Source organism: Xenopus tropicalis, chromosome 4 (assembly GCF_000004195.4).
Source record: "Xenopus tropicalis strain Nigerian chromosome 4, UCB_Xtro_10.0, whole genome shotgun sequence".
NCBI classification, from domain to species: Eukaryota; Metazoa; Chordata; class Amphibia; order Anura; family Pipidae; genus Xenopus; species Xenopus tropicalis.
Window position 1 is genome coordinate 58,294,497 of NC_030680.2, and position 17,165 is coordinate 58,311,661.

Here is a 17,165-nt window from a genome sequence, read left to right on the forward strand (position 1 = left end):
ATCTGTCCATAGGACAACTATTAGTCGTGCACTGCACAAAGTTGGCCTTTATGGAAGAGTGGCAAGAAGAAAGCCATTGTTAACAGAAAACCATAAGAAGTCCCGTTTGCAGTTTGCCACAAGCCATGTGGGGGACACAGCAAACATGTGGAAGAAGGTGCTCTGGTCAGATGAGACCAAAATGGAACTTTTTGGCCAAAATGCAAAACGCTATGTGTGGCGGAAAACTAACACTGCACATCACTCTGGGGGTGCTTCTCTTCAGCAGGGACAGGGAAGCTGGTCAGAGTTGATGGGAAGATGGATGGAGCCAAATACAGGGCAATCTTGGAAGAAACCTCTTGGAGTCTGCAAAAGACTTGAGACTTGGGCGGAGGTTCACCTTCCAGCAGGACAACGACCCTAAACATAAAGCCAGGGCAACAATGGAATGGTTTAAAACAAAACATATCCATGTGTTAGAATGGCCCAGCCAGTAAAAGTTCAGATCTAAATCCAATCGAGAATCTGTGGCAAGATCTGAAAACTGCTGTTCACAAACGCTATCCATCTAATCTGACTGAGCTGGAGCTGTTTTGCAAAGAAGAATGGGCAAGGATTTCAGTCTGTAGATGTGCAAAGCTGGTAGAGACATACCCTAAAAGACTGGCAGCTGTAATTGCAGGAAAAGGTGGTTCTACAAAGTATTGACTCAGGGGGCTGAATAATTACGCACACCCCACTTTGCAGTTATTTATTTGTAAAAAAATTTTGGAGTCATGTATGATTTTCGTTCCACTTCTCACGTGTACACCACTTTGTATTGGTTGGAGTTACATGGGTTTTTAAAGAAAGGTGATCCAATTAAGAACCGAGGCAGCTGCATTAACTAGGACTTGATGCACTCTAATTGGAATTTAAACTGCACATAATAGAACCTATAAGCTGGTATACTATCTGTACACCTTGGCAAATACTGCAGCTCTTTTAGCAACATTAGACCTGTACTTGGTTTAAGTATAAATGTGGATCCAAGTTTAACATGACTCCTGTCTCATATCAGATTAGCAGCTAACTTGCAGAAGGGAAGGTCTGGGGGGTGGGGGGTTATTTACCAACAGAGTGTGACTGTAAACTGCCTGAAATCATAGTTTGCTTCCAGCACCCTGTGCATATTTGTTTTGTTGCAGCCATCTGACCTTATTTGCATTGCCCCCTTTTAGTCATATATGTTTATTTAAAAGCATTTTGACAGAATCTGTAGGCTAAAATGCTCATTGACTGTGCCTCCCTGTGTTCCAGAAGGCAGGGCATGAGGCATTACACTCAGAAGACATAGAGAAATCACTACACCCACCGCTTTGCACTGTGTGAGATTCACTCCCAGCAGGGGTAATATGAAATGGGATTCCATGGAGTAAGATTTTCCACACAGGAAAGGGAAAGCTGCAAGTTTTTAAAGAAAGGAAAGGGAACTCAGGACTTCATCCCTGGAGTTGGTAATACTAAGACCCCCCCCCAGCAGACAAAAGCAAAGTCACATCAAATGAATGAGCCATAAGTGTCACTGTCACTCTGAATCCCTAATACCCAACTGCATCTCTTCGAATGCATTTTAACTACAACTCCCAGCACCCCAACCAGGCTTGGGCTGTCCAATGCCTGACGATGGATGCTGGGGGAAGATAAATGACAGCTGGAGGGCCGCAGGTTTAAATGCAAAAAAAAAAAAAAGTCCACTATTGCGGCTAATGTGTTACTGGCCATATGTCTATAAGTACTCACCTGCCAAGAGGGAGCCGGGCAGAAGGAGCCAAAACAGGACCCCACAGAGGACTTGCAGTTCCATCCCGCTTAAGTTGAGCCAGTCCTCAGTGCGGAATCAGGGAGAGCCCGGCATAGAGGAGCGCTACAGAGTCACATGTTCCATGCCTAAGCCTTAGGGCCAGAGCAGCGCAGCTCCCATTGATGAGCAGAAAGTCCGGCTTAGCTCAGGACGGCGCATCCAGCTCACTCCCGCACCTCCCTCCTATCCGCCACTGGGACAAACTTCGTCAAGTGGGGCGGCGCGCAGAGGATGACGGATCTTTCACTTTACTCAGAAACTCACTTCCCCATTAGGTGATCCCCAAAACTCTGTTCCTGCTCCCCGAGGCTGCTCTGACTTTTATACGTCCTGCCCCCTCCCTTATTATATCTCTTACCTACAGACTTTCCCTGCTTCCTCCCATATACACCCACAGCTCAGCAGGGAGAGGGACACGGCTGGGCAACGGCCTGCTCCTGCGCTCTCCCCACTTAGGCTGGCATGACCTCCCGCTGCTGCCAAACTGCGCTTTCCTGCTTGGGCATGGGGCTAAGGGGCACCTGCTAACACCCTGCATTGATAGCATTACCAAACGGAATGGCAAGGCTTGTGCACTTAGCACGGCTGCTGGCACGGACTTCCCTGTCAGGCTACCATATGCCCGTCCCTGCCACACTCCAGTTCCATGTTGAAGTGTTTCCCTGTCCTGTGTCAAAGCGGTGCCCTAAAGTATATAGCTCGTTTTCCACAGATATACCAGGCTCAGACCCACGGGGCTACCCAGTCCTTGTCAAACACTGCAGGCTCGGCCGTCGCTTGCCCCATGTGCTGTTTACTTTTCTCGCACTTTTTCAAGGAAAAAAATATTTGCACCCCGTTGTCAAAACACATGAACAGTAATAGCACCCTCTAGTGTCCAATTTATTGAACTGCACCTTCTGCGCCTCATTGCTGAGAGATGACACGTTAAATTTATGGCACACGGAACAGTTCAGCGCTTCCGGGGAAAACTGCAACTACAAGTTTCACAATGGCTCCAGGAGTAAAATGGGAGCTGAATCTCTGCCTCTGATCCTGTTTTACAAAATAACTATATGAAAGGAGGGTGTGTGCTGCGCCAGGGACAATGCCTTTTCCTTCAACTCTGTGCTAAATAACAATAGGAGTTGCACAAAAAAGTGCAGGCCTGCCAAATGTCAGTGCCATTACTATGGACTCAAAGGAGATCAGGGAGTTCAAAAAGCAGGTTTTTATACACTCACCAAAAGGATTATTAGGAACACCATACTAATACTGTGTTTGACCCCCTTTCGCCTTCAGAACTGCCTTAATTCTACGTGGCATTGATTCAACAAGGTGCTGAAAGCATTCTTTAGAAATGTTGGCCCATATTGATAGGATAGCATCTTGCAGTTGATGGAGATTTGTGGGATGCACATCCAGGGCATGAAGCTCCCGTTCCACCACATCCCAAAGATGCTCTATTGGGTTGAGATCTGGTGACTGTGGGGGCCATTTTAGTACAGTGAACTCATTGTCATGTTCAAGAAACCAATTTGAAATGATTCAAGCTTTGTGACATGGTGCATTATCCTGCTGGAAGTAGCCATCAGAGGATGGGTACATGGTGGTCATAAAGGGATGGACATGGTCAGAAACAATGCTCAGGTAGGCCTTGGCATTTAAACGATGCCCAATTGTTACTAAGGGGCCTAAAGTGTGCCAAGAAAACATCCCCCACACCATTTCACCACCACCAACAGCCTGCACAGTGGTAGCAAGGCATTATCGATCCATGTTCTCATTCTGTTTATGCCAAATTCTGGCTCTACCATTTGAATGTCTCAACAGAAATCGAGACTCATCAGACCAGGCAACATTTTTCCAGTCTTCAACTGTCCAATATTGGTGAGCTTGTGCAAATTGTAGCCTCTTTTTCCTATTTGTAGTGGAGATGAGTGGTACCCGGTGGGGTCTTCTGCTGTTGTAGCCCATCCGCCTCAAGGTTGTGCGTGTTGTGGCTTCACAAATGTTTTGCTGCATACCTCGGTTGCAACGGTTATTTCAGTCAAAGTTGCTCTTCTATCAGCTTGAATCAGTCGGCCCATTCTCCTCTGACCTCTAGCATCAACAAGGCATTTTTGCCCACAGGACTGCCGCATACTGGATGTTTTTCCCTTTTCACACCATTCTTTGTAAACCCTAGAAATGGTTGTGCGTGAAAATCCCAGTAACTGAGCAGATTGTGAAATACTCAGACCGGCCCGTCTGGCACCAACAACCATGCCATGCTCAAAATTGCTTAAATCACCTTTCTTTCCCATTCTGACATTCAGTTTGGAGTTCAGGAGATTGTCTTGACCAGGACCACACCCCTAAATGCATTGAAGCAACTGTGTGATTAGTTGATTAGATAATTGCATTAATGAGAAATTGAACAGGTTTTCCTAATAATCCTTTTGGTAAGTGTATATGTAATATTGTTCTCTGCTATCCTGAACTCCGTACTGAGAATATTCACATCTTTGTTCAAGGCAAAGGAGCACTGGGGAGAATAAGCTTTTATTGTCTGTAATACATAAGGCCCTGGTGTTACACTGACTGTATTGTAGTATCTGGCACAAATATTCAGATAGGAGTTGCATCTTGTACATTCTGCCACAGTGATAAGGGGCATGTTGAGTCAAATGGGGCTCAATGCTACACCCTAGCAACTGTTCGACTGATAGAACTCAATATCTGATTTGGTTCTTAAACATCAATATATTAAAGAACTTTTTAAAGACATTATACGCAAAATGTTACAAAGACGTTATCAACCCCATAAAAAAGGGATTGCAATATATTCATGTAGGCCTCCCTATTATTATCTCAAGGTCCCTGTCAATAATGTTTAAACATCAGTATCATTTGAAAATACAGCCTGTGGAATTCTGTGTGTGCTGGTTCTATGAAATCAAGGTCCCTGTCAATTTTTAAACATTAGTATCGTTTGAAAATGCAGCCTGTGGAATTCTGTGTGTGCTGGTATATATCGGCTTCAGAAGAACGATCACTTAATGATTTATTGATACACTGCATATGATGATCCACCCCTTTGTACTCATAAGGAATTCAAAACATGCAAATGCCTGCCTCCAGGGGAACACTAAAACATTAAAATGTAGAATGCTGCTCTTCTAGCACAGAACTGTCTACTTAATTGCTTAATAATTTGTTCATTTTCATGCAAAGGTTTGCTTCCAATAGTCCCTACCAAGATGACGTTATTCCTCCCCCCACCCACTAAGATCTTCTTAGCTTTTACCTTTGAGAGTCAGCTTGGCTGCCCCCCCTCTCCAGGTTTAAAGGAACAGTAACACTAAAAAATGAAAGAGCTTTAAAGTAATATATAATGCACTGTTGCCCTGCACTGATAAAACTGGTGTGTTTGCTACAGTAACACTACTATAATTTATATAATAAGCTGCTGTGTAGCCATGGGGGCAGCCATTCAAGCTGGAAAAAAGGAGAAAAGGCACAGGTTACATAGCAGATAACAGATAAGTTCTGTAGAATACAATAGTGTTTTATCTGTTATCTGCTAAGTGCTTGTGCCTTTTCTCCTTTGAATGGCTGCCTCCATGGCTACATAGCAGCTTATTTATATAAATTATAGTAGACTTTCTTAAGTAAACACACAACTTTTACCAGTGCAGGGCAGCAGCACATTATATTTTAGTTACTTTTATACACTTTCATTTTTTGGTGTTACTGTTCCTTTAAGTCCTATACGCGCCAAGATCAGTGCATGAGTATAGGTGACAGGTTAACTAAAGCTCAACAAACAACTAAGCTAGAATTAGACTAGAAATGCTACGTGGGCGTCTATCCAAGCCAAAAGCCCAGGGCTAGAAATAGGTGTAGGCAGAAGAGGCATGTGCTTAGGGCACAACCATAGTGGGCTCTAGGTATGTACTTCTGTCTTCTACTACTGGCCTTCAAGTCCTGGACACACTGCCCAAAGAATAAATAAATAACTAAAAATTATATATATATATATATATATATATACAGTGGAGGAAATAATTATTTGACCCCTCACTGATTTTGTAAGTTTGTCCAATGACAAAGAAATGAAAAGTCTCAGAACAGTATCATTTCAATGGTAGGTTTATTTTAACAGTGGCAGATAGCACATCAAAAGGAAAATCGAAAAAATTACTTTAAATAAAAGATAGCAACTGATTTGCATTTCATTGAGTGAAATAAGTTTTTGAACCCTCTAACAAAAAAAGACTTAATACTTAGTGGAAAAACCCTTGTTTGCAAGCACAGAGGTCAACCGTTTCTTGTAATTGATGACCAAGTTTGCGCACATTTTAGGAGGAATGTTGGTCCACTCCTCTTTGCAGATCATCTCTAAATCCCTAAGGTTTCGAGGCTGTCTCTGTGCAACTCTGAGCTTGAGCTCCCTCCATAGGTTTTCTATTGGATTAAGGTCCGGAGACTGACTAGGCCACTCCATGACCTTAATGTGCTTCTTCTTGAGCCACTCCTTTGTTGCCTTTGCTGTATGTTTTGGGTCATTGTTGTGCTGGAACACCCATCCACGACCCATTTTCAGTTTCCTGGCAGAGGGAAGGAGGTTGTCGTTCAGGATTTCACGATACATGGCTCCGTCCATTTTCCCGTTAATGCGAATAAGTTGCCCTGTGCCCTTAGCAGAAAAACACCCCCAAAGCAAAATGTTTCCACCCCCATGCTTGACGGTGGGGACGGTGTTTTGGGGGTCATAGGCAGCATTTTTCTTCCTCCAAACACAGCGAGTTGAGTTAATGCCAAAGAGCTCTATTTTGGTCTCATCAGACCACAGCACCTTTTCCCAGTCACTCACAGAATCATTCAGGTGTTCATTGGCAAACTTCAGACGGGCCTGCACATGTGCCTTCTTGAGCAGGGGGACCTTGCAAGCCCTGCAGGATTTTAATCCATTGTGGTGTAATGTGTTTCCAATGGTTTTCTTGGTGACTGTGGTCCCTGCTAATTTGAGGTCATTAACTAACTCCTCCCGTGTAGTTCTACGATGCTTTTTCACCTTTCTCAGAATCATTGACACCCCACGAGGTGAGATCTTGCGTGGAGCCCCAGAGCGAGGTCGATTGATGGTCATTTTGTGCTCCTTCCATTTTCGAACAATCGCACCAACAGTTGTCACCTTCTCTCCCAGCTTCTTGCTAATGGTTTTGTAGCCCATTCCAGCCTTGTGCAGGTCTACAATTTTGTCTCTGACATCCTTGGACAGCTCTTTGGTCTTTCCCATGTTGGAGAGTTTGGAGTCTGCTTGATTGATTGATTCTGTGGACAGGTGTCTTTTATACAGGTGACTAGTTAAGACAGGTGTCCTTAATGAGGTTGACTAATTGAGTAGAAGTGTCTAACCACTCTGTGGGAGCCAGAACTCTTAATGGTTGGTAGGGGTTCAAAAACTTATTTCACTCAATGAAATGCAAATCAGTTGCTATCTTTTATTTAAAGTTATTTTTTCGATTTTCCTTTTGATGTGCTATCTGCCACTGTTAAAATAAACCTACCATTGAAATGATACTGTTCTGAGGCTTTTCATTTCTTTGTCATTGGACAAACTTACAAAATCAGTGAGGGGTCAAATAATTATTTCCTCCACTGTATAAAACAGTCCACACGACAGCACCACACTCCAAAATCTGCTGCTCTGCAGCTGCCCCTGTGCACGGGATATCATATAAATATCAAAATAAAACAGCCAGCACCAAGGGTCTTTGTATTTCAAAAAATCTCTTGTGTATTATAATTGCATGTACAACCGACGTTTCGGTCCCTTTTGGGACCTTTTTCAAGGTGCAAATACATATAACAACTCAGTTTAAATAGCCTCCTCCCATGAATTGCCCCCACATCTATAAATACTCGTGCAACATCGTATATTATGTGAACATTATGTGAACCGTATAAAGTGCAATTTTGCTAAATTAGTAAAATTTAAAAACAATACATGACTATGCACAGTTTCCTATGTCCATGGTCCCAAAGTTTCCCATATTATTAACCCATTGACTCCTATTCGTACAATTTTACCTTGCTTAAATATAATACATTCATATAGATTATATGACATTTATAGTATCTATACCCGGGTCAATATAATACAGTAATACATCTTAATAGGTATTATTTTTCTGTCAAAAAACAGTTCAATTGCAACGTGGTGTTCAGTCCCCTCGGTGCAACACATCCCAGCTTGTGAATCCAGAAGGCCTCCTTTTGCAATAACAGTCGATTGATATCTCCCCCTCTCCTTGGGATTTTTACACAGTCTATTGGCATACATTTAAAAGAAGAAATAGAATGTCTCGCTTTTGCCCAAAAAGCAACCGATTGCACAGCATTGGGCAAATCAACCTCAACGTTTGATCAGTCTGGTTCATGGTTGCGTAGCAACAAACCTGGATGCTTTAAATGCCCCAATTGCACCTCTTGTCGGTATATGACTCCAGGGGCGACTTTTTTACATCCCCATACGGGTAAGCGTCTCAATATAAGACATCATATCACTTGTACTACATCTTTTGTCATTTATTTGATTACTTGTCCCTGTGGTTTGTCCTATATAGGAAAGACTGATCAAACGTTGAGGCTGCGTATGGATGGTCATCGCTCTGCTATTAGTACAGCATTTCGTGATGGGGTGACTAATAAACCGGTGGCAAAACATTTTTTAGAACAGGGCCACAGGTTACCCACCTTTCGTTATATTGCAATCGACCATGTTCCCCTACCCAGGAGGGGGGGTGACCGCTCCCGTTTGCTCCTACAAAGGGAAACATTCTGGATTAAAACTTTAAATACATTATCCCCTTTTGGCCTTAATGAATATTGCTCTTTTTCCTGCTTTTTAAATAAACGCTAGATCTCTGTGGGGTTTAGATTCTAGGGCCCTTAATGTGAGGTGATGGGCCAGAATATAAATGGGAGTTTATGGCCAGTGGTATGCTCATTATAATTCTCCTTATGGTGTTTGATATTGTTTTCTCCTTGGTACAGGGTTTCTTTTCTTTTAATTTTGACACATGACTGGAATGACTTGTGCCATTGGGTGTGGGTTTGTGCTTTTATCTATTTATAGCTTTGATGGTTGTTACATGTTTAAGGTCTTGACAAAGGCCCAAGATGGGGGCCGAAACGTTGACCTATTTCTCCATGTATTAAGTTTTATATAGTTCAATAAAAGCTAACTTTTAAAGGATTCCCAGTGTGCACCGCTATACCTGTGGACTATATATATATATATAAAATAAATGCACGATATAAGGCAGGTTAGTAATTTATTCAGATTTACAATGCATTGTATTGTGTAGCAGAATTGATAATCAGTCCTGTTGGATCAGCTTTTATGACCTATGCAACCTTATTTTTTACAAAGGTTTTGACTTTCCTTAAACGTAATTTCTTAACAGCAGCTTAGATCATGCTTTGCATATGCAGTGCCACCAGTGGCGCTCAAGATGAACTAATAATCAGTAGATGGCGAGCTGCTGTGCAAAACTTTAGACATAGGTGAATACTGCTCTGGGCTGGCACTAAGTTCAGAATATAAAATATAGCATTTCTAGACTTTTTTTTAAAGGCTTTGGTTCACCTTTAATGTCAAAATTCTTGCTTTCAGTATGTGCAATAATATCTAGTATAAATAAATCTAAAGCAACTGGACTTGTTTGGTAATGTTTGGTAAAACAAGTCCAGTTGCTTTAGATTTATTTATACTAGATATACCATGACCTGGATGAATGAAAATCTTCATAGACATATGTGCAATAATCCTATGACTTAGAACACGCTTATAATAATGTACCAGGGCCTTAGCTCTAAACTAACCATTTGAAGAGTCCACTCGGTTGCAGCTGCTTATTTTGGACAGAGCTTTTGTTTGTATATAGGAGGTTATAACCTGACAGCAAATTACAGAGGCTGCAATATCCTCTAACTTTCCATTCAATAACTTGGCTCTGACTGGCGTCCGGGAATTGTATTCAGGTACAACCAATATTTCTTATACTTCAGCCTATAAACCCACCTTTTCTCCATCCTGCCTTTAGCACCATGGTAACTAGCTCAACCCACTGTCTGTATATCTTGTTCACTGTATCTGAGCATTTGATCCTAGGTAATCAGGCAGTTGTGAACGTTATTCACTGTACAGAAAGCAGGTAGAAAACTAGAATTTAGCAGGAAGATTTTGACAGCTGAACAAACCCAATGGTCAAAGAAAGGTCTGTGGTTCAAATCCCAGCAGTACCTTACAACCTTGTAAACTTAACAACACTAATACTGTGTAACCATAATAATCAAACAATGCCCAACTTTAGAAATGTAATCTTATGTATGGAAATATAAAATTCAACAGATAGACACAATTGAACATGCAGATGTAACATGCAAATGTATGTATATCAAAATTGCTAAAATACAATAAACACAAAGTAAAAAAAAAAAAGTTCAACAGATAGACAATGACAATTAAGAATTGCCACAACCTATAAAATGGAACGCTTTTCAATGTATTTTACTAATAAGGCTACGTCCTTATTGTCCATTCTATTAATATACATGTCGATTTTTGTCCCCATTGTCTCATAAAAAGGTTAAAGATGTAAAAAAAAACATTGCTGTAGCTGCAATTCAATATTTTTTGACCCCCAAGCAGGGCTTTCTGGCACATCTGAGAGAGCAAATAGACTTTCATCCCCAGATGCCTTACATGTTGAGCCCCTCCTTGACACTGCTTCAGGCCCTTACTGCAGAGGGATCCAGGAGGTATAGGGGGCCCTTAAAGTTTTGCTATGGTGCCATGTAACTTCAAGTTATGTCATTGGTATTTTGTTTTCAAATGTAGTGGTAGATTGTTTCTTGTATCATTATCTCACGGTAAGAAGATACACTATATATGGCAATCTTCACATGACAATCATTCCATCAAAGCCCTAGCGAAAGAGCCTGAGCAGAACTGGAGAAGAGGAGCTAGCGATTTTCTGACAGAGTGTCCAAATCCTGCAGCAGGTCAGCTTTAAAGGAAGTAGGGGCAGCCCAATTCCTGCAACCTTTATATGCCAGATATTGAGAGTTCATAAAACACCAGAGATGATTTACAGTGCTAAATTGTACCAGTGCAGTTACTAATACCAACAAGATATTTGTTTTCTTTTTCTAACTTGTCTCTTAATAAATACAGACTGACGCCTCTGCACCCTTCTTTGCAGCGTGGCCCTTTTTTGCTTTATTTAATTTAATTAAACAAGGCTACACCCCTCATGATACCAACACATGCTTTACAATACACAGCACAGTAAATAACCACCTCTAACAGAGTTCATAAAAGAATTAGGCATTCTTGCCAAGCAAACACAGGCAACACAAGCACCACACAAAACTTGTATGTCCAAGTGAACAGGAAGAATCCCTATCAGTTTTTTCTTGGGCTTGTTAAAACCAGTTTTTCCTGTTCCACTAGTTACACATTCATATAGGATACTACATATGTAATACTAGACAATGCCTCTCTATGCTTTATCTTTAAAAACACATTTCTGCAAAATGTAAAATTTTGATTTTTTGAAAGAAAAATAATTCTCTTTCTAATTAATATGCTGTGTCTACGGTAGTACTGTATATTTCATAGATCAAGGTACTAAATAAAGGCATTAACACCAGTTAATCTTGGTATTGAATATGTGTTAAGGATTATAAAAACATGTTGAGAGACATAATGGGTTTTCTTTTATGAATATTTTACCTATACATAAAATCTGATTGTGCTACCACAGTAACCTGAGGAGCAACAACATATTTAATTAAAAGTTTCCCTAACAGTAATGTCTCCTCCTGGACAACACAGATTAGAATTATGAATATATTGTACAGACATCATACAAATCATATCATATGTCTCAGTGCTGTCCAACTGGCGGCCCCTCTGTGTGGCCCCCCACCTGGCTGCTTTGATGGCTTAGATGCTTTGTATAAGCTTTAACTGGTATCAGTACTAAGATTAACAAACAGCCCCCCTGCATGGTTCTCACCTCAGATTCAGGCTGTAATCCCCCTGCATTGTTTAAAAATGTAATACCCTGTGTTGTTCACACCTTTTAATCTCTGCATTGTTCACCCCCTGCAGTGTTCACACCTCATGCTCAGACTGTAATCACCCACATTGTTCTCCTGTTCACACCTCAGACATTGTATGTACTGCCTGGCCTATGCTGCCTGTGTGTATGGCACACAGGCCATTACAAATTTTGGCTATACCTTTTGGTCTATGCAGTGCTTTTGCCGTTTTTTAAGACTAAACTATTTTAATTACTTTGATACACTTTTATTTTTTGGTGTTACTGTACTTTGGGAACAAGGTATTTTACATAAATCTATTTCTGCTTATCACTCAGGTTTCCCTTTAGTTCCTGGGCCCCCAGCAGTTACAAGGTCTGATTCCTCTATAGTGGGGTGTCAAACTCAATCACATAAGATAAGGGGGCTGAAATGTAAAACATAGGCTAAGTCGCGGGGCAAGTTTTTTTAAATAAAGATTATTAAGATACCGCATGCACGCGTGCATGCGCAAGCGAGTGCACAATGCACGCACACAGGGTGGCGGGGTTGCCGGGGCTGCTGCAGTGGGGGAAAAGGGTCCATAACTAGAAGTAGGTAAAAGAAGAGGTACCTGCCTGGTGCCCCCCCCATTGTGCACTAGGCAGATGCCTCTTCTGCCTACCCCTAGTTCCGGCCCTGTTCAGCAGAGCCCCATTCTTAAAATTTCAACATTTCGGTGGGGCGGGGCGGCATGCCACCCCTAAATTTGTGCCATCCTAGGCCCGGGCCTTTGTGGCCTTTCCAAAAATCCGGGCCTGCCCATTTAATTAGCATATGCTAATTTATGTTAATTAGGATTCGGATTCGCTTCGGACGGGACCGCAGATTCGGCCAAAACCGAATCCTTTAAAAAAAGCCAGGATTCGCCCGAATCTGGGATTCGGTGCATCCCTAACTGTAATAACAGGTGCAGAGTTTGCCCTGGTATAGTAAACTATAGTTGTTTGTTATCAAACAGGTGTGCAGTAAATGCCTATTGGTGACTAGACCTACAGTAAAAGGTGCACATTTTATTGCATTTCCTTCTATTCTATTGCATTTTCCAAAAATCCCATCTGCCAAGACCCACACTGGCCTTTTTATAACCTCCTTGCCCCATGGGCCTACATAGGTTTCCATTATGATCTAGTCATTGGTCCAAGTTCCAAATGATTGTATCAGCCCAATTTGGCCCACCACATAGGAGGAAAATCAAGGAAAGAGACGCTCATTTGGCAGGCAACTAATTAAACAAGGATCTTTACACAAGAGCAAAATTCTGTAGGACTGGGACAAGTGCCTGGTATGGAGGCAATTTGGAGCTTAGAAACAGAAAGCAAAATGTTAGGTGTGGGCACCCTGGCTACCTTAGACCATTTGAGGCACCAGTTTAAGTTTCACCAGTCTCAGTTTCACTTAAATGATAGTCCGCTGGATGAGTGTATAAGAGGCACACAAAAAGGCACCACAATAAGCCTTTGTTGGGTTTGGGTAACAAAGCTCATGATTATACCACTTCCTGGCTGTTGTCCAATTTCAGTCACTAGAAGGTATAATGAGTAATTTTCATGTAGGCTGTATTGTTTCTAAATCATGAGCTCTGAAAAAAAACACTAAGAGATACTTTAGCTTTCAGAGTATTAGGCAAGGGCAAAGGAGGACACACAAAGGCTTTTACAATTATGTATAAATTAAGCAATGGGTGTGATTGATTACACCCAAGTGATAAGTTTTCACTTCTGGCTTCAATACCCCCTTGTTCTATTAGGCCGATGTCAGACGTGGTATATTCTCGGCAAGCCGAAAAACGCTTGGCGACAATATGCCCCGTTACTGTAAATGCATCCTACATGTGCCTGCATCCGAATCAATGATATATGCTCGGGTGCAGGCACATGTAGCTTAAATACGCATAAAAATGCAAGACTTTGCATTCTCTCGCGTTGTTATGTGTATATTGGCTACATGTGCCTGCTCCCGAGCATATCTCATTCATTTGGGTGCAGGCACAGGTAGGACGCATTTACGGTAGCAGGGCACATTCACGGCAAGCATTTTTCAACAACATGCAGCAAATACAACAACAGTATCTGTGCTTTCTGTTTTCCAGGAGGTAAAATATCTGCCAGATTATATTGTGATGATAGTAATATATATATATAGTCTTGATATTATGTATTTATTAATATAAAATCTCCAAGCTTTTCATGTACTTATGCCATATGCCATTGTAAATGGTCCCTATAATGTAATGAACTGTCATTTTTACAATAGCTGTCATTTAAAGCAGGTCACATACTGCATAACTCTACACATGAAAGAAATCTAACCTCCAGCTATAATGTGACATGTCACATTATAGCTGGAGATTAGATTTCTTACATGTGTAGAGTTATGCAGTATGTGACCTGTTTTAAATGACAGCTATTGTAAAAATGACAGTTCATTACATTATAGGGACCATTTACAATGGCATATGGCATAATTTACTTATAACATATAAATAGTAGAATTCAGCTGTGTCTACGCCTGACATAGTTTAGATCAATGGCAATGGGATCTGCTGGTAAGAGACAGACCAAGCAAAACGACATTTGAAGGGGAGCAAAGGATCCCTGCTTATTACTGTTACACTAAGCATCCTAAACTGCTGGTTTAATGGCACAGAACAGCCTTAATTCTGAGCCATAAATCTAATCTTGCCAACAGCTGCATTCAGTGGAAATACTTTCCTGATTTAAGATGGTTTTACTGTATTTATGTACAATGGAAGGCCATTTGGCTCCTTTCAGAGCACTTCACTTTAAAGTGTAAGCGTAAGGAATGGTCACAAAACTGAGTGCACATCAACTTCATCACAAAACTTCTTGCACCAGTCCGCACTCCTGGCAACTTGTATGGCTCTAGCAAAAACCCTGAAACCATTGCTAGCCTGCACCTAGTGGTAATTACAGGGTTCCCCTAGTTGGTTGTGTGAATGGACCCAACTGGCTAATGGCAAATGAATAATGATAATGCCATTATTGACGCCGATTATATTTGCACACCAGATGTAATGCCGCCCACTGCCATAGGTTAAGTTTCACAATCTGTATGTGATTTAACAAAACAAAAGCAGCAGGTACCTAGTATTATGCAGTAATTTAAAGTAAAAGAAACATGACAAGTACATACACATTTTGCACTTTACACATTATGCTGTGGTTTTAAACGAGCTCAGAAATTTGTAATGATGTATAATATGATCAAAACTGATCATGATGCGTGGATCTATGGCTGTGAATTTAATGCTGTAATAAACACAAAAAATGCTGCAGAACTACTTATTGCTAAGTGAAAATGGGTATTTCATTTAGGTCAAGGTACAGGCCCGAAAGGTCCTCTTATACTGACATTGGTAATGGGACACTGCAAAAAATAAAGCGCTTAAGCAGTTTTAGGCCACAATTATTATTCATAGCAAAAGATTACATTCTGAGAAGAAAAACTATAGTAATATATGTCTAGCCATGATATTATCTTGAATACTTTATATATTTTTATCTTTAGAACTAAGCTCAACAGAGAATGATTTAAAATATCACCAGTTTCAGAAAAATGTTATATCATTACATATATTTTGAGCAAGCTTTTGGTGTAGTTGCAGCATTCTTTCCATTTTGACTTGAGGGCAGAATAGGGCTTCTTTCTTTCAAGTGTAGCGTTATGCAGTGTGTCCTGCTTTAAAGGGCAAGTATTGTGAAAGTTACATTTTTATTCCATTTTTAATTAAATATGGGGACTAATTATAATGGCATATTTTAATTTACTTTTACACATAATTTACAAATAATTTAGCAGCTCTGTAGTTTGAAATTTCAGCAGCTATCTGGTTGCTGTAGTTTCATTTACCTTAGCAAGAGACTGGGAGATAAATAGATGAAGGCCTGAACAGAAAGGTGTTAATATAAATTAACAATAAACCTGTAGCCTCACAGAGCAATACATTTTTTCGTCTACCTTTAACAGTGTCTTTTAAAATAAACATTAGTTAAATTAAAAATTTACTAAGAATTTGACATTCCATAACATACTATTGGGTATATGTAATAAAAGACAGTGGTGTCTGCAAATTTTTTTTTCTTTCAATTTTTAAGATTATGTTTTATTGTTTTTAAACAACATACATAAAAACAAAAAAAAAAAAAAAGAAAGAAAGATAACGGAAAAAGGGTAAAACTGATTACAGTATTGCGGTAAAGTATTAAACATTTTTCAATTCTGTTTTGGCAAAAGTAGTATAGTAAAATAAGTTTGGTTGGTATGACAATGATCACAATTGTTCAGCGTGGGTCCATTCTATTATATTAGGTCTTGCATGTAGTATTGACGTTTTATAAGTAAGTGGCTGTTACATGAAGGGTCTAGTTAGGAGATTAAGGTCATCCATACGTGCAAATTGGGGTGTTACATTTTATGTCAAGGAACCTTGTCCACCTAGGCCTGCCTCCCACCATGGGCTCCAGATTTTCTCAAATTTCCCAGTATACACACCTGGGGTGTCAGAATTTTGGGGAATTCTAATTTGTCTGCTAGGATATTTAGTATGCTAGGATATTTATAACCTCGGACCAAAATTTGGCTACATGCAGGCAAGACCAGGCCATGTGTAAGAAATTTGCCTCCTTCATTCCACACCTATGGCATCGTGCTTCAGGGTTGCGTCCCATGGACCTCAATCGTATAGGTGTGAGATAAAATTGGTGCAGCCATTTAAATTGGACAAGTTTATCTCTTACTCAAAATAAGTAGTAATACCCTCTATCTGTTGCCTCTTTCCAGTCCTCCTCTGTAAGATCTGGGACATTGGACAACCATTTACGGTGTGCTGTTTTGAATGGTGAGGGGGTTGTTTGTAATAGAATTTTATAGTGTCGATGTAGGTTTGGTTAAAGTGGAGGACCAGAGTGCAGTTTCAAACTGTTGTTTGGGAGGTTTGTATGTCAACTCCACCAAACTGCGCCTGAAATATCTGCCTAAATTGGAAGTATCGGAATTGGGAGAGAGTAGGTTCTGCAAGTTTTTCTTTGAAGAACTCATATGTTCCTAGTGCAGAGCCATCACGTGTGTCCTGCAGCTGCCTGATCTGCTTGCGTTGCCAATACACAAAGTCAGGAAACTTATAGAAGTGGGGGAGTCAAGAGTTTGCCCATAATGGTATTTTGGGTGTTAAGGTTGGGGGGTGTTGTGGATACAGCGC

General features: G+C 40.8%; 1 protein-coding gene across 3 annotated transcripts in view; it reads right to left on the reverse strand.

Annotated features, from left to right (window-relative positions):
* The window catches only part of piezo1 (piezo-type mechanosensitive ion channel component 1), a 94,188-nt gene extending 91,541 nt beyond the window's left edge, over positions 1-2,647 (reverse strand). For all 3 annotated transcript variants that reach the window (XM_002933675.5, XM_012962280.2, XM_012962282.3), the window contains exon 1: positions 1,765-2,647. In XM_002933675.5, the coding sequence (XP_002933721.3) occupies positions 1,765-1,828 (64 nt within the window). In that variant the 5' untranslated portion in view covers positions 1,829-2,647. The remainder of the gene's footprint in view (positions 1-1,764) is intronic.
* Positions 2,648-17,165: the final 14,518 nt, after the last annotated feature.